We start from the raw sequence: 17,332 nt of genomic DNA on the forward strand, positions 1-17,332 counted from the left end.
CTTTGATGATTTTTATACGAATATATATATTTTTTTCCCCCATTTTTGCCACCCTACCCACCACCCCATGCATTCTATGTCATGGCACGCTCATTACTTTTTACGTTACGTGCTGCTCCCCACTTTCCCTCCACTTTCACCCCACTCATACACATACACGAACTTAATGAAGTGAAAACAAATATATACATATACGCAAGTGTCTGTCTGTGTGTTTGAGTGGGCGCGTATTCGGCAAGGGGCGTGGCAGTTGGGATACACTCAGGCAACAGGCAGCCAACGACCTTGGCCACGTTTCCTTTTGGATGGACGGCGGCAAGGACTTCGACTGTGCCCGCGACTGCGATTGGAATTGCGACTGCGGGGCAGGAGGCAGGAGGCAGGATGAGTAACGTACCAATTTGCTTTTCGATATAGGCGGCCTCGTCGTTGGAGGCGCGCGGTATGACGCCCGGATCCGTGAAGGTTGTGCGCAGCAAGGAGCTCATCGTGAAGAAGTAGAGGACCGCTCCCACAATCGGAATGGCCGGATTTATGCTGTCCGCCAGGAAGGGGCAGCTGTGCAGAAGAGAAACCAGAGAAATATATCATTAATCTAATGATGTTTCCGTCATTATGGTTGTGGCAACATCTTGATTCGGCCTCATTGATTTAGCCAGCAGAGCGATAAACTAGGGGACATGCCAATAAAATAAGATTTACTGAGCGATTTCTTACTAATTATGGTAATAAACTAGGGGATATGTCAATAAATATGGTAATATACCTATAAAACAAACGACCTATTTTAAAAATTAGTTAATTAATCAACTTAAACTTAACATAAGTATAATAGCCTAATTTATAAATGTTTTTATCATGATCATACAAACAACTCAATCTCTTTTTAACCTTATTCTCTTTCAAAGCTTAAGTTTAATACCATTCATCTAATGTAGGAACTATCTATCTATCTATCTTTCCTTTCAGAACTTAAAAAACACAGCTCTTTAAAGACCTATTGAACAGAAATAGAACCACAAAGATTACCGAAGCCCACTGAGCATTGGTTTCTGTCTAAGCTGCAACCATGTCCTTTTTGGGCAGCACCCATTGGAGTTTGATTTCCCAAATCTCCGGCTTCCCATGCATCCTGCATGCACTGCATCAGAGGGCAAAATGCTGGCAATGGATTCACTGCAGCAGTTTGGTGGGCGACGAGCCCCGCTCAGAAATGCATGCAAATGTCCCCGGTGATTTGGCAATGCCCCAAATGTGGGATCCCGAACAAATATGCCCCCGAAATGGGGGACGGTCCCAGGAGGGGCGTCGGAGGACAGGACCACGGGCTGGGGAATAGGACAATGTGCTGGCCCGGCATTGTTACTTAATGCCCGATGCGTGCCAACGATTTGTGAATGGCCAAAGTCGCAGCGGCAACTTTCACTCGTCAGCGGCCCACAAAGGACAGCCGAGTGCTCGGTGACAATTATGTGTGACAAGTCCCAGATGGACGAGGGTGTGGGCTTCATTTCGGTAACAGTCAGCAGTTAGCCACCCAAAATAGTTAAATACATTTGTCATGACAACGCCGAGGATTCCCCGTGTCCCCTGGCCCGCGCCAAGCTTAAATAGAAATGCATTCAAAAAATGCTTTTCTCGCATTCAACTGGCAAATCGCTGACAATGCCATAGAAAATAGAAAATGGGAAATACGAAGGAGGGCCCCTCATGCATTGTGTGCCACCTTTTAGCGATTTGCATTGCCGGAGAGCGTCGAACGAAACACAATTTGGGTTTGCCCACACATCCCCAGGCTGCCTACATACAAAAAAATACAAAAATCTTTTGGGTTAAGTCTAGCTACACTGAAAAATATAGAGTAAATTTAGGCTGCATTTCGCTCTTTCTCTCTATTTTAAGTTGAGAGAATTTTTAAAAAGAGAAAATATAATGAACTCCAGTTTTTCATTATCATTTTAACATTATTTAATGGTTAAAATGATAGTTAATAAATTTATAATTGGAATGTAACATAGATTTTACATTTTTTTTTGTATGTGTATAGCTTAGTTTAAGATTTCGGTTCGTCTACGTTCTAGTTTAAACATTTAATTCAATCAACGATATATTTGCATGTTGTCAACAGGGATATTTTAAGGTGCGTTAGATACCTTCTTTCTAGTTGTAAAAGGAATTCTTGTTTAAGACCAGTTAAAACTAAAATCTAGAAAAGTCTATATTAATAAGTAATAATTATGATTACACTTTCTAGTTATTTTTTAAGGAATGCCTTTTACTTCCAATTTGAGATACTAATATTCTCATTCATTTTGGTTTACTACCTCGTTAACCCGAATTCGGCCAAGAACTACGCCATTTTTTCGAGTGCACTCGGAGGATGTGTGCGAGTATCTGCAGGAATAACTATGCGAGCACTCAAAGGCATTGCGGATATTGTAATGCCCATCCATACTGGGGGCGTCTTCCACTCGACTGTGCGCTAATGTAAAGCAAGCAATGAAAATAAAATCGCGCTGCAGAGCCGCTTTTCAGCGGCGAATAAATTTGGGGCGCAGGAGGAGGAGTCGAGCCAGCTGTAGGTACACGCTTCCTGGGCTTCGTTCCCGGGGAATTTCAATTTCTTTGTGGGAACACCAGCTCCTCCGCGTCCTCCGCGGCACATGGAATTCCTTTCTGTGGTGCCGAAATGATTTCGTGCAGAAAATGTTGAGCATAATTCTGTCTAATCGCGCTGTCACTGGCGAATGGTATGCAGCCTTAATGCTGTGTCCAATTTCTATTTGCACTACGTGACGTATGCGTTATTTTCGGCCAGTTTCGGCCGGAAACGGTGAACGGTTCACGTGCAACTAAATTGAATATGGTTAAACGGTTGTGGGCTGTGGCTTTGGCATACGCCTCCTGGATATTTATTTAGTTTCACTTCCGGCAAAATCGATTGGACATTTCTATTATTATGGGAGCAACGTGATAGCGGTGACCAATGGAATATGTGCCTCTGAAAATACCTTATTTTCTTTGCGTTTCCCTTGTGCTGAGCCAGAAAGGAAAAGCTTTTTGCACACAGCATTTCCATTTAAGAAAACTGCACTCCTCTTGTTGCCACCATAATCTTCTTTCAGAAATATAAAAAATCGTTTGACTACTTATCATCACAAAGGAAAAAGTCTTTGCTTAACATATTCCCATTTTACTGTGCAACGAAAATGTGGGAAAATAGTCTCAAAAAAAAGAGAGCATGCAAAGGTCGGAATTGCCCATAAGCAGAATGAACATTAATAATTCAAAACTTTAATTTTCCACCATTAAACACCGCCATCAGAGTTTAATGGCGGAAAAGTTTAGCAAACAGGAAATAGAAATGTGTCCCGGATGGACGAGTTGAAAATTAAAATTCAGTTTAAAACTAGACCCAAGGGTGTGGCTGTGGATCCTTTCCTGCGGTGGTTTGCCAGTGGTCTGGATGAACATGAACATATTTGAATGCCGGACGAGGACCCTCCCCGCATCCGAGGGATTGACAAATCAAAAGCTCAAACTATTTGTCCGCCCCTTTTTCCAATCCACACGGATACCCGTAATTCAACGGATTCATCAGGGGTACAACAGAGACATCCAGCTGAAAAAGTAGCAGAAGCATCAGCAGCAGCAGCACCAGCAGCAGCTTGGATGGCCATGTCCTTTGCCAGGCCAAGCATAACGCATACGCCACGTTGCACAGCAATAATTACATGCCATTGGATACGGAGACGGGCGACTGGAGGGAGGGATCGGCAACCGGATGAGAAACCCGTTGAAACCGATGAGACCGGAGCAGGAGTCCAAAGTCAGAGACCATTAATGTGGGCGTAATTGGAAATCAAGCATGACCCGGTGGAATGGAGACGGTGGTCGGGGCAGGGAGTCGGCATTCCGGGGACCTGGTGCCCCGGAAGGGTTACTGGGCAATGCTTAATTAGCAACGTATACGTTGCGCATACAATGCAACTAAAGGGCGACCAACTTCACCCGGACACTCAAACCGTGTGGCACTCTGAGAAAAAGTATCTTTCTTAAACTGCGTACAGATGATATCTTATCTTAAGGCTATAAAAATGTCTAAATAAACTTATAAACTTTGGGGACCGCCTATAAATACACCTAAATTGGTCACTGCTATCTTATCTTTATTTTTCATTTATAGAACATTTCTTTTTTAGGCTTTCTTACTTTTTGTTCTGAGTCATGATTTATAAATATGATAAAGATTGTGTGCTATTATATTAATAGGAATAAGAATTTTGTATTTATTGAATTAAGTTATTAACTATTTAAGGGAAAAAAAACGCTTTATATTACCAAAAGAAGGCTTCACCTATATCCTTTCTTTATCATTTAGCCTAACTCATTGTTTGTAGTTAACATTTAAATAGTTTGAACTTGACGGGTTGTAAGAGTATATTAAAAATTGTCCTTTCTAAGTAATTTAAGTTTTATCCCCTTAAATTTCTCTTTCAATTTAGAAAAAGTATAAATAAAGCATAACCATAATTTAAGCACATTTTTAACATTAAGTTTTAATAAAATTCTACTTTGAACTAATATTAATTAATTTACTCTACATGAGTTGATTTATAAAAATAAGAATATCTTAATTTAACTTAACAATTTATAGGAAATTAATACTTTTTTAGTCAGTTAGTCAATATTTTCCCCCAGTGCACCGACAAATGAGCACGGGGCGGATACTCACTCGAAGGCAAAGAAGAGCGCACTGGTGCCGGTAATCAGGATGCACGTCAAGTAGAAGACGCCTGTGTGCGGTGCGGACATTAGCAATCCATCGCAGTAGAATTTATTGCGTCCGGCAAACAGTTCCCATTTGCGTGTGACGCGCTGGTTTGGTGCCATGTTACTGCAACAACAGCAGCACAGCAGATTCATCGGGGCGCTGGTGCTGCAGTGGAATGGCCTGGGGTTGGGGTTGGGTCTGGGTCTGGGCTTGGGCTAGGGTTTCTATTCCTGCTCCGGTTCCTGATTCCTGATTCTGATCCTGGCTGACAAGCGTGGCTGACTGTGACAGGGACGCCGCCGCTCCTGCTCCTGCTGATGACGATGTGGGCTGGGCTTGGGTTGGAATACGGGATTCGGGTTCTGGGTTCCGGTTCCCGTGGGGAACGGTGGGTTGTGCGCCCTGTCGACGACAGTTCAACCGGCTGCCGTTGACGAAATTATGCTGTTTGGCTGGGGTCCCGACTTCGCCTTCCTCTTCGCCGACGCCGTCGCCGCCTGCTCCTTCGCCACACCTCCTCCTGTCACAGGGACGTGTTCATGTGTGGCTGTTGCAATGCCTGCGGCACGCAAAACCGACTCTACCACAAGATGCCGCCTGCTGCTCCACGGAGTGAGTTTCATGCACACCACTCACCAGGCTGCTTGAAATATACGCTTAAAATGTGCTCTACCTTTTCTTCTATTTGGGCTAATATTTCACTCGGTAGTTGGTAGTTGTTTGGTTGCTTTGCATGAAATTGTGTTCAGGTGAATTTAATCAAAATTAATGCCTTCCCTGCCGCTGCTCCGGCTGCTCCAGCTATCCGCTTCTGTTCCAAAAGCAATTTCGTCCACTTTGTTGCGTTGTCCACGGTCCGCGGCATCAGCCACATTGCGTTTCAATTTCCTACTTTTATTGCAGCGCACACTTTCGGGCCTCACGCCTCACGCCCCACGCCCGTGCCACGACCACGCCCACGTCCCGGCTTTAATTAAAGCAGGACGGCTGTCATTTCCCTGCAGCCTCGGCTCCTGCCTCTGCCTTCTTTGCCAATGGGCCGCTCCCCCTCCGCCGGAACCGGAAATGGGGCGAAAATGCTGGGGCCGCGTGCACACTACTATACAGCAATTATTTGCTCGGCTTTGTTGATCCTGAATTCTGGATCTGGATCCTTTCGGTGGCCCGTCCGTGTCCTTTATGATTCAATTATTCGCTATTCGCTGCTGGCGCCACCAACAGTAGTTAAAATTGGCGTTGGCGTCCAATTGGTTTGGCTGGCTTTCGGGTTTCGGGTTTCGAGTTTGGACTCCTATTTAGTCCCAATCGAGTTCAGCAGTTTGAGTGGGTGGTCCTGCAAAGGAAGGCAAAGAGAAAATAGAATGAGAAACTTGTGAAAGCAGTGAGCAATTGTGGAATTGCAAGCAAATATAATCATTAAATTATTTTGATTAAGAACTTTTGTGCGGGCGCCGACAAGCAGAAAAGGGCGAGAACTTCTCCGACCAGGAGGGATTCGGTATTCGGGCTCTCCTTTATCGTGTCTTTATTATCGAATTTTAATCGCATTGCCCGGGAATTGTCAGTTGGCCAAAAGCGAAAGCGTTCGCAATGGGCCAATCCATAAGATAAATTTTATCACTCTCTTTTTATGCCAGCACAATCGACTTGTTATAGCTTGCTGATAAATTTTCACCCACAATTGTCCAAGGCAAATGGAAAGAAGTTAAGCCAACCCTTTTGTGGGCACTTCTTTATGGCGCAGGAGTACATTTTGGGTTTATTAACTTTGCCTTTTGCAAATTAAAACGAATTAATGAAGGCATTTCAACTTGGAATTTAATTGATTGAGAAATTTGTTTGTTTTGGCTAATTCTTAGTCGTCTCAATTGAATGACTAATTGATGGAATATATTGGAATTTCAATAGATAACTATTTGATTGTTTTGAATTGTAACACCTAGTACCTCTTATACGTTTGAGTAGACAACAACAAGTGTTTCACTTGGTTCGACTTGAATAAAAATTAGTTTTTAAAATACTAAACAGTGTGTTGGGTACACGGAGAATAAACTAGATAAGATATGATGATCATTCCTCTCTTTCTAAGAATTAACTAAGTACTAACTAACATACATTTTCACAAATTTAAAGTACTCAAAATTAGGCCCTGCTCTCCCAAATTTGAAATTCATGCTTTGGCCTAAACCGCTCAAAGGATTAAGGCAGGCATGGATTATTAACAGCTGAAATGCGCTAATTCGCGGCTTTATGCGATACCCGACTGTCGACTAATTGGCGCTAATCAAGTTGAGCATACGCACTGTATGCCGCCGCCAGGCGACAGGAAGTTGTTGCTGCCCCCTCTGCATGGTGCTCATGGTGACTCTGCGTTGCAACATGGTTCCAGAACGGAAACCCTTATCTAAGGCAAACAGCCGCGCTTTTGGCTGGCAATAAACCAGCCCCAAACACACACTCACAGGCCCCCGAAAACGAGTGAATGGCTTTTGCATTCGCAATTTGCGTTAATTGGGCACACGCCGCCCATTCGAAGGGACTCCTGCTACTAGTCGCAGATGCTGCGGAGGTCGCTTTTCTCGGGCGGTGAAAATGTTTATGCAAATTGTGTTGCAATTATTGCGCCAACAACTGCTCTAATATACACTGGCTGCGATTACTTGCATGCTTGGTGCGCTTGGAAGTGGGGGGCGGGCCACGTTCTTCCAATTAACATTAACAACAGCTGATGACATGCGCCAAGAAGTGCCAATTAAAGGCACACAGGCTGCGTGCTGTTCAATAAACTCATAAATTGCCTGAAATGACGCAAAGTGCCAGCAACAATGACAATGCCAGCGCTGGCAAAAACAATAACCATAAAGTAGCGACAGCAAAAACAACAGAAGAGCTTTGGAGTGTGCCACTCAGCGCAAAATATATGCAAATAAACGGCCACTTGCGGCCGTTCAAAGGGGCGGAGTGGGGGCTCGGTGAAATGGCGAAAGTGAAAGTAAAAGAGTGCGTTCTAGTCGTTCGTTGTTATAGGATCTATTATCAATATGTTGGAAATCCCACAAAGCGATGGCTGTGTTGGTATTAATAAAATGCAGACCCTAAGGCACACATTCTATCACTTAAATCACATTGCTGATATAATCTGAGTTCATGGCGAAGAATTCATGAATTCTTATTCATAAAAATTCAACAAAAAATTTAAAAGCTTAGCATATGGTACTTGAAAAGAAAAAAATGGAAAACAATAATTATTTAAACCTGAAAAATACTTTATAAGCAACTGTGTTTAAGCAAACTTATTTGCTGAAATTTATAATAGATTTCTACCATAATTTGTTTGCAACACTTCTTGAAATCCCTCTGCATAAGCACAACACTTAGCGGACATGAGTGGGCGAGCGAGGGAGTGAACAAGAAATACCTAACCGACACTTGGCACTGTAATTGTAGGCTGCGGTTGCGTATACGTATTTTGTAATACATCAAGCACTTGAACACCAGTGCTCTTGACGCTGGCCCTCCCCACCGCCTGCTGTAGCCACAACTGCCACTATCACGCCCGCACCACCCACTGCGACCGCCCACTTCAGCCCACTCACCCACACTCGCGCTATCGTTACTCATACGCATGCATGGCGAGCACACTTGGCATTCAAGAGGGGCGGTCGGGGGCGTGGCAAGTGCTCCGGCAGCGATGCGTGCACGGCGTTTGTACACGGAAAAAAATTATATAAATTGGGCAATTGTTTGCATTAAAATACTAAATTGAAATATGTATTAAAAAATAATTATATGGAGAGCAAGCTTTTTAAGTTCTTGAAATATATTTAAAAATTATGCATAATTTTTCTATTTTTAAAATATTTCAAAAAGTAACAGATCAAAAAGCTATAATTTATGAATTTTCTATTTAAACAAAATTGGCAAATCAAAATACCCACAAAATCGAAAGCTTATATATTGTTTTTTATTCACTATTTAAGATTTATTAAAAAAAATTCATTTAAAATTGTAAACAGTGTAAATTAATAATAAACTATACAAAATTTTATATATCATATTTTTACCTTCATAAATAATTTAACCATTGACCTTTTTTCTTTTCAGTGTGGCTTAAGTCGACACCCTGGCTGCCCCGCCATGCAAGTCGGCTCAGTTCGACTCCACTCGACTGGGATCATTCATTTACGCAAACGCCCCACTTGCATTCGCATTCGCACTCGCCCACTCGTTCAGCCAACAAACAAACAAATAAACAAACAAACAAGCCGGCAGACAAGAAACACTCACATCGCACGAGTGCCGGACTGCATATGAATAGTGAGTGAGTGAGTGAGTGGGTGTGCAGAGGGATCTTCTCTGTTTGGAGATGCTTTGGTTACTTTGGCTTACTTCAGAGGATGCCGACGGGTCCAGGATAAGGAGAAGGAAGTGCCTGGGCAGGGAGTAAAATATTCTATATATGAAGTGGTGCTTTTTGGGGAGCTCGAAATTTAACAAACAATGATAAGTTTTTCAATGACTAGTATAATCAATAAAGAGGTTTTTTTTGCATGTACTGGTTTGGTTCACAAAAGCCAAGACAATAATTGTACAGAAAAAAGAACAGCTTAATTTGAATTTGCATATCATTTATTTAATTCAACTATTGTATAATTTAAGTTAAATATTTAAGGTAGCAAGTGCCGCTTTTTGTTTTTAAAAAGAAAGGAACGGTTACTGGTTATGAATATTTATGAATCCGTATACCAACATCAAACAAACCAGTTGAAAACAAATAAGCTAGATGTTTGCTTGCTCCCGCATTGACCTGAAAACTCGCAATTAAATGTAATGTCACCAGTCATAATTTCCGCATCATATTGCAATTAATTTTGATTTCAAAGGAGCGGGCAGCAGAGCAATAATAACAATCGGAATGGCTGACAATACCCGCTCGAATGTCAATACAATCTAATGGTTTAAAAAGTCGCCCAACTAATAGACCACACATATGACTTTGTAGAGCAATGGGAAGCACTAACACAAGCACAAACACACTCGCCGCCGCCGCCGTTACAGCTATACGAACATTTCCTCAAACTTCCGACATGGCGTCCATTTCCGTTATGGCAACAAAGGCAAGACACGCACACACGCTCGTCGCCCCTGTGCCTGTGCATTGCCTTTGCTGTGTTTGCTTTACCGTTTCCCCTTTGCCCCTATCGCCGTAATTGTTGTCCCCGCACTCACACACTCACAGCTACAGTCGCCGACGCCGCCGAGGCCGTCAAGTCGCCGTCGCCGCGACTGTCAAACCAAAAGTCGCCATCAACGGTTCTCCTTCATTTTATTGAGAACACTGGGCGAAAATGTATGTAGAATATGTATCTTAAGGATAAGGATAAAAAAAAATTATTATTGTCCATTTATAGAATTTATATTATATAATTTTTTTTCAAACGCGATTACGCTTGTTAAAACAAGTCGTTGATGTAGAAGTCTTGATATAGAAGATAACAAAATAATGTTTTATTTTCGAAGCACTCAAAATTGTTTAAAAAAAAGGAAAATTTATTTCATTTTTGAAACCTTTTCTATCTGTATGCAAATATTTATATATTGACAGGTAAATTAACAATTATCTAAACAAAATTGTTAAGAATATATTGGAAGTTGTTTTATTTGGTTGCTCTAATAAATGTGATGCAATTTGTATCAAAACAAGTATGATTTCTATTTTAAAATTTGTAGATATGTATCTAGAATATGATTTTAATTATTGTAACAAGGGTAAGTTGGTATTTGATCGAACATTTTTTAAAAACATAAACATTAAAAGTGTTCTTATTTTTTTTTTATTAAAGGCAATCCAAGAACCAATGGTTAGACATTGAATTCTTTAATAAACCATATCGGCAAAAAAATGTGAAAAAAAATCGTTTTAATGTCGATATTGCATTCTTCAATAAAACACAGTGCCAGACATATTATATCTTTCTTACTTAAATAATAACTTTAAGCATTTTTGTTTTGTGCACCCAGCGAAACAGAAATTCGAACACAACAAACTATCGTCACACGATTGTCGTCGAAATGTGAGTTTTGTACCGTTGTTAATCTTCGCTCATTGTTTTGGTTTAATTTATAAATTCCTGTACATTTGGCAGATGGCAAACTTTTGTTTTTCCACTTGCCATCCGCTGGCGCTTTTGTGTATTTTGAATGCTTTCGTTTCGTTGTTTGGTTTCCCTCTCTGATTCTGATTCTGTTTCAGTTTCAGGTTCTATTTCTATTTCTACTGGCATTTCCACTTCTATTTTTATTCCAGGTTGAGCTCGGTTTTGGTTTGTTTTCGTTTGGTTAGTGTGTGCAGAAACTGTTCAACTGTTTCTGCTGATGAACTGACTCAGCATTTGTTTTTTATTTGTGGAATGTCGACTTGGATGCGACCACCGTCCACTGCAGCGGGCAGAATTAATTGTCGTTTGCTTTGCCATTTGCCATGTTTGCACAGATGCAGCAGTCCATGGGCGATAATAATTTGCACAGTTTGAACTGAACCACAACCTAGACCAGCATGACAATTATTGTGACAATCAGTTATAAGTGTTGCTACTAAAAGTTACTGAAAGTAACCCAAAAAATATTAGAGTTTTCCATCAGCATTTGCAGACAATAAAAACATACTTTTTCGTCCGTTGTGTTATTATAAATGTGTTATAGAGACACTAGTTCAATTAAGACGTAAAAATTAAGGAGAAATCGGAGAAAATCGGTGGTTAAAAGACCAATCTTGCGTCACTTCTTTATAATTCACTTCAGAAATGATTAAATTCTTAGATATAACCTTGATTTGAGCTGACAATTTGTTTATTATAATGCCCAGGAAATACAGATCCCAACAAAAAATGCTTTACTCATGTGAGAAAAATGGGCAGAGCCTCGATTATAGATAACAGATTCTTTATGACTACGCCAACAATGAGGAAAACAGGGCCGAGAGCCGCAACGAAAACATATTTGCCACCCGCATTCAATTCACCGAAAACGCCCCGCTGAAACTGCTTATGATGTATAAATGAGAAACAGTTGCCCGATAAGAAAACGGACCCCCAAACGCCTCATATATATTATGTACAAATGTTTATTTTGCCTGCTTTCCTTTCCCTTCCAATCACAATCCCCATTGCCTTATCTTTATCTATTCCACGCCCATCGCGCACGATTCACAGTATTTTCTTTTTTTGGGGGGGATTATTGCTTATTCGAAGCATTTATTTATCTTCGATTTCGCATCGCAACGTTGTGAAAAGTTCTGGTTATTGCCTCGCTCATGCTCGACTGCCCCCCGGTGGAATAAAGTGGCCAAAACCCAAAACCCGCGGGCTATTTTCGGTGGAAAATTTGAATTATGATCCAATTGAAATTCAATCGAAATTAAATGAATTGCCAGTGTCGCAGGCAGGCACAAACATATTGGAAAGTAATGACAAGCGGGCTCGTCATTATTGTTCGTGGCACAAATTCGCTGCATAATCGGGGGAACTCGGAAAATTCGGCACACAAACACGTGGCCCAAAAAAGTATGCTACGGAAAATTGCAAAAATCAAAATTACTACACAAACAGTCGCTTTTCGCTCCTTTTTTTGGGGGAGGGGGTTGCTGTCTCTGTGTGTGTGTGACACAAATTGAGTAGGACACGAAAAACTGCCAAACATTTCAATAAAGTTGCGCAGCGGCATAAGATTGCCAAGCGCAGATTGTTTAGAAATTTAGTTTTATGAGCGCCACGATGCACTCACTCACACAGAGGATGCTCCAAGGACTAAGGACTCGGAGACATGAGGACACGGACACGGACACGGATTCGGATACGGATTCGGATACGGACGGGGAGTGACAGGAACATCTGTCCAACGGAATGCGCCACCAGCTGTGACCAACCAGGCGCTATTTGTCAAGAGTTCCCCATACAAATCGGGGCAATTGTTTGCCTGGCTGCTAGTTTGCTAGTTGGCCACTGCCGGATAGCCGGATTGTCGGATTGTTGGATTGCCGGATTGTTGGATTGCCGGTTTGCCGGCTTGCTACTGGCCAGCTTTTGCCCACACACAAAGCCAAAAGCCTGGGCCATTTCAGAGCATGTGCAGCGGACAGCGGCTTCTTTTGTCCGGCAACTTGTTGTTGACAGCTTTTGTTTTGCCGCTTCAACATCAGCAACATCTGCATTTGCAAGTGGAATGGCGAAAGTCATGGCACACATTTCGAAATGAGCATTTCTGCCTGTCAACGTTTAGGAAAAGCCAATGGAATTAATACCAAGATAAGGCTAAAAATGAAAGAATATTTTCAGAACTAAGTCTGACTGGCATTTGTGTCGTATGAGCAATTTTTAAAGACCCTAAAATTGAAGTCCATTTTTTTTTTTTGAATGGTGTAAATCCTTTAAAAGAAAAAATGACTTATATTTATGGATTTGATCACGATCCCTTTTTTAAAAAAACTTTCAAAATTACATTTATATAAGTAGCTTATAAATTCAATTGTGAGTGTACTTTAATCATAAATATAACTTAGTTCATAAAGAAGCCTGCCAACACAAACCCAAACAAAATTAAATATTTTAATTTTATTTTATCTTTCCCTGTTAGTTCCTACATTGTTATTCTTACTCATAACATGCTCCTGTATATAGTCTACTATGAATTTGTTAAAAACGTTCCTAAGTTTATTTTCCAAGACCCCCACAGCTGGATAAACAACTGCTCCATCGGCAGGTTGACTCCCCAAAACAGAAGACCGCAAAACGATAACTCACTGGAATGGCAGAAAATTAGACTTGCTTATGAGGCAGCTTAAAATAAACGAGCTACCGATTTGTGCTGGCCATTTGCTTGATTAAGCCGGTGAGCTGGCTACATGGCTTGGTAACCACTAGCCAGAACCTGGAACATCCGACCTCCAACCTCCTGATCGCAGCCACTTTCCGCTGGCATGCTGTCTTGGCATGATTTATGACCCAGTCACTCAGCCAGGGAGTCAGGGTTCCCTGTAGCAAAAGACGGGGCCAATGGCGTGCACAGCTAATTTGCCTAAACGGACAGCGAGCGGAGGGCTAGCCTTTGGCCCCCGTTTGGGTCATGATGCCCCGGCAAATCCTCGCAAGCTTCGGCAATCCCCAACGCTATTCTGCGTTTTCGGGTTTTTTGGCAGCACCGGCAGCCGAGTGGCAAAGTGAAAGCCACTCACGTTTAACCAATTTTGACACGCGCCGCACTCACTCGCTCGCACACAATACATTTGCAGCAGCATAAACAAACAGCAAACAGCAGCAGCCCGCTGAAATTGCTCAAATGTGCGCATCAAACAACTCGCACACACACACACACACAATTTAGGGGGCGCTGGCGAGGGGGGCGTGGCAACAGACAAAAAGGGCAACTCTTTGAAGGGAGCTCCATTTGTTATGATGCCACTGTTGCTGGCGCGGCTTTTATTGTTGTTGCCGGGCTTTTTTGCTCGAAATTCGCGCAATAAAATTGTAGAACAAAGTGGCAACACTCAAAAATCTATTGTTTTGCCACATTTTTCGGGGCACTCGACTTTGCCACACTCTTCCAGGTAAAACTAGCTAAATATTTAAAATGTACCTTTTTTAAATAGTTAAGAAATGGTTTAAATTTAGTTATAATAATTTAAATAGGCTCAGGTGGCAATAAAACATTTTTAATATATACATTTTTCATTTTTAATAATATTTGCTTATATCAGTGGTATTTAATAAATTAATATAATGTAGCAATAAATAAAAAAAAAAATTATTAGTTCTTTCATTAAAATCTCCCTCAATTTGTCTCTAGCTTTAAATGTGTGAAAATAAGGCTTTTGACATACTTGGCGTATACGTAATATTTTGTTTTTAGTTGAAAATGGCGTACCTGCCGTATACGTAATATTTTCATTTAAATTGAGAATAGCGCGTTAAAAATTAAATCAATTATTATTTCTAGTGAAGAAAAATTCTAAGATATTTCAACTCTAATTGTTTTTTTTTTTTGGACTTGAGAGGTACATTAAAACTGGATAATTTTGCATTTGATATCCACATATATAAATTACGTATACGTATTCTCCAAAACGCCAAAAAAGAGTATTTAAATATTCTTCATACACTACCCATTTTTATTTGTGTCCATGAATTTATCAACATAAGTGTATGCGTAATTACATTTTGCAAACATGTTGAGCTTACCCAGCAAAAATAAAAAGGGTGTACGCCAGGGAGTGAGGGCGAATACCGAATATTCCCAGCGTCATCATGCTGGGTTTTTGTGCACGATGAGTCAAAGGAGCAAGCCGGGAAAATGTAGAGATGAAAAAAAGAAGGAAAACCTCGTCCTCATCTCCTTGTTGTTTGTTATTGTTGTTATTGTGGGCTTCTTTTCCTTTGTGCCAACTGGTTTTAAATGGGAGGGTGAGGAGAGGGTGGAGAAACCACTTCGTTAAACTCATGAAAATCACTTAACGGCAGCATGCACGTAAAAAGCGGGAAAATCGGCGACTAGAGCGACGTCTTGGCGCCCATTTTCCCTTTGACTGACGCTGATGCGAAAGCCAAAAAGGTGCTCCAACCGCCGACAGCTGGCAGAGCTTAAACAGCAAATTGATTTAGCGCGTACAAGCGGAAGCAGCTGTGCCCCGGATGAATCAGTTGGGTTATGCTGGTTGGAGGACCGCTGGCAGATTTACAGGAGCCCATAAAAAAAATTGGGAACAGGAGACGGGAAGGCTGAGCCAAGGCACGGAGAAAAAGTTCTAACCAAATTCCCAAACCATTCTGGGTTTTACGATTGAGCAGTAATCATATACTAAACCCATAATTAAGATATCTTACAACAGCGAACGAAGTAGATATTATCTATATATACATACCTTCTGTAGTAAAGATACATTATTCAAATTTGTACTAAATATAAAATTTTTACTAAACGTAGATGATTCATAATGGCAGTACTTTCGGTTAAGCAGACATTTTAATAGCCGTGCAGCTAAAACACTCTCTTTGTGCAATCACTTTAGATAGCAATTTGGATTTCATAAAGCTTTAATTGTTGCCCAAGTTAATCTTATTTTGATTACGATTTTTTTCTCTGCAATTTTTTTTCCTGGAAAAACAAAGGTCGGGAAAGGTGAAGCCCCTTGTAGAACAAGCCAAGGCAATGAAATGAGATTAATGCAAAACCGCCTTCCCAGGCGATGTAAAAAAAAGAGCAGGGCGCGGGCAAAGGCGGAGGCACACGGCAAATACGAGTCCAATGCATTCCGCTGCATGCTGTTTTTCAGGGGGTTTGGGAATATGCGGAGGGGGAGGAAAATCAGGGAAGGGGATTCCCGAAGAGGAGTTGCAAAAGCAGAAGCTGGGCGGCGGCGACACTCAGCCAAACAAACAGAGAGCGCCGCGTGGAGAGGCGACTCACTGGCATGGAAAATGCAATTTATTATGCAAAATGAAAAACAGACGGCGGGGAGTTAGGGGTGTGGAAAAATAGCGACAGAGATCATGGAGACATTGCTATAGACGCTCAGACAGACAGACGAACACACTCGAGCAGGGCAAACAAAAGCGCGCTATTATAGAGCCAACAATAACAGCAACTGCCGGATATAAACATAATTCAATTTTTATTTAATTTCGCACAACAAACACAATAAATTCAGCACGACTGCATTGGCGAAATGGGAGGCAGTGGGGGGAAAATCTCTGGGAAAACCACCCCCTTTTATGCATTGGACTGGGGCCAAACGCATTTCGTTGCATACTTTCAGGCGTCAAGGCGACTCGAGCCAATCGGGAAATTCGCCAGCTACTGGTTATGGGGGGAAAAGCCGAAAAACTGAACTGTGGACGGTGTTGTTTGAGCTGGCCGACAATTTCCCACGGTGGCCACAAACTGTTGACTCATTTGTGTGCGGACAGTTGGATGTGGGATGTGGGAGTGACCGAAAGTGATGTGGGCGAAGTGCAAAGAGAGCTGCCATGCCACCGAAGCTCTTTGAGCTCTTTTCGGCCACCGTAGGGAAAACACTCATACGCAGTGTGCTTTTAGGAAGGGCAGCACTGGGAATTCAAGTTGGATGGACGTGACCCAAACCGAACCTTTTCCACGCTGCCCCCTCCTTTTTGGGCAATTTTGTGGTGTTACACATGACATCTTGGCCACCAGTCGATTGACGATTGACAGAGGATTGAAAGCGAAATGGAGTGCCCGGCCATGTTGATCTTTGGCCTTTGCCGACTTCGGTTTGTTCAATGTCAAGAAGACTGGGTGCATGCCACATGAACTTACTGGCAATTACACGAAGATTAGACCAAGAAACACATGTGACACTTATCTGTATTACCCTATAATCTCTAATTTAAAACCCAAAATTCATTCAATATTTATAGATCCAAAATCCCTTACAACCAATAGGCTTAATGAAACACAATCAGCTTTGTTTCGAATTCGATGGCTTTGGCCAATTAAATGGTTTTACAGCACTCTGCCACCAAAAGCCATCAAGTCATTAGATTAATA

General features: G+C 41.7%; 1 protein-coding gene across 8 annotated transcripts in view; it reads right to left on the minus strand.

The window, feature by feature from the left end:
• Positions 1 to 17,332, minus strand: part of LOC108034992 (palmitoyltransferase app) — a 65,007-nt gene that overhangs the window by 10,543 nt on the left and 37,132 nt on the right. For 7 of the 8 annotated variants that reach the window (XM_050886787.1, XM_050886788.1, XM_044095308.2 and 4 more), the window contains 2 exons: positions 4,736 to 6,107; positions 398 to 558 (listed from right to left, as the gene is read on the minus strand). In XM_050886787.1, the coding sequence (XP_050742744.1) occupies positions 398 to 558; positions 4,736 to 4,926 (352 nt within the window). In that variant the 5' untranslated portion in view covers positions 4,927 to 6,107. Of the gene's footprint in view, positions 1 to 397; positions 559 to 4,735; positions 6,108 to 9,163; positions 9,281 to 17,332 lie in introns of those variants that run through there. The other variant, XM_050886786.1, reaches the window with a different exon arrangement.

Source organism: Drosophila biarmipes, chromosome 3L (genome assembly GCF_025231255.1).
Source record: "Drosophila biarmipes strain raj3 chromosome 3L, RU_DBia_V1.1, whole genome shotgun sequence".
Classification (NCBI taxonomy): domain Eukaryota; kingdom Metazoa; phylum Arthropoda; class Insecta; order Diptera; family Drosophilidae; genus Drosophila; species Drosophila biarmipes.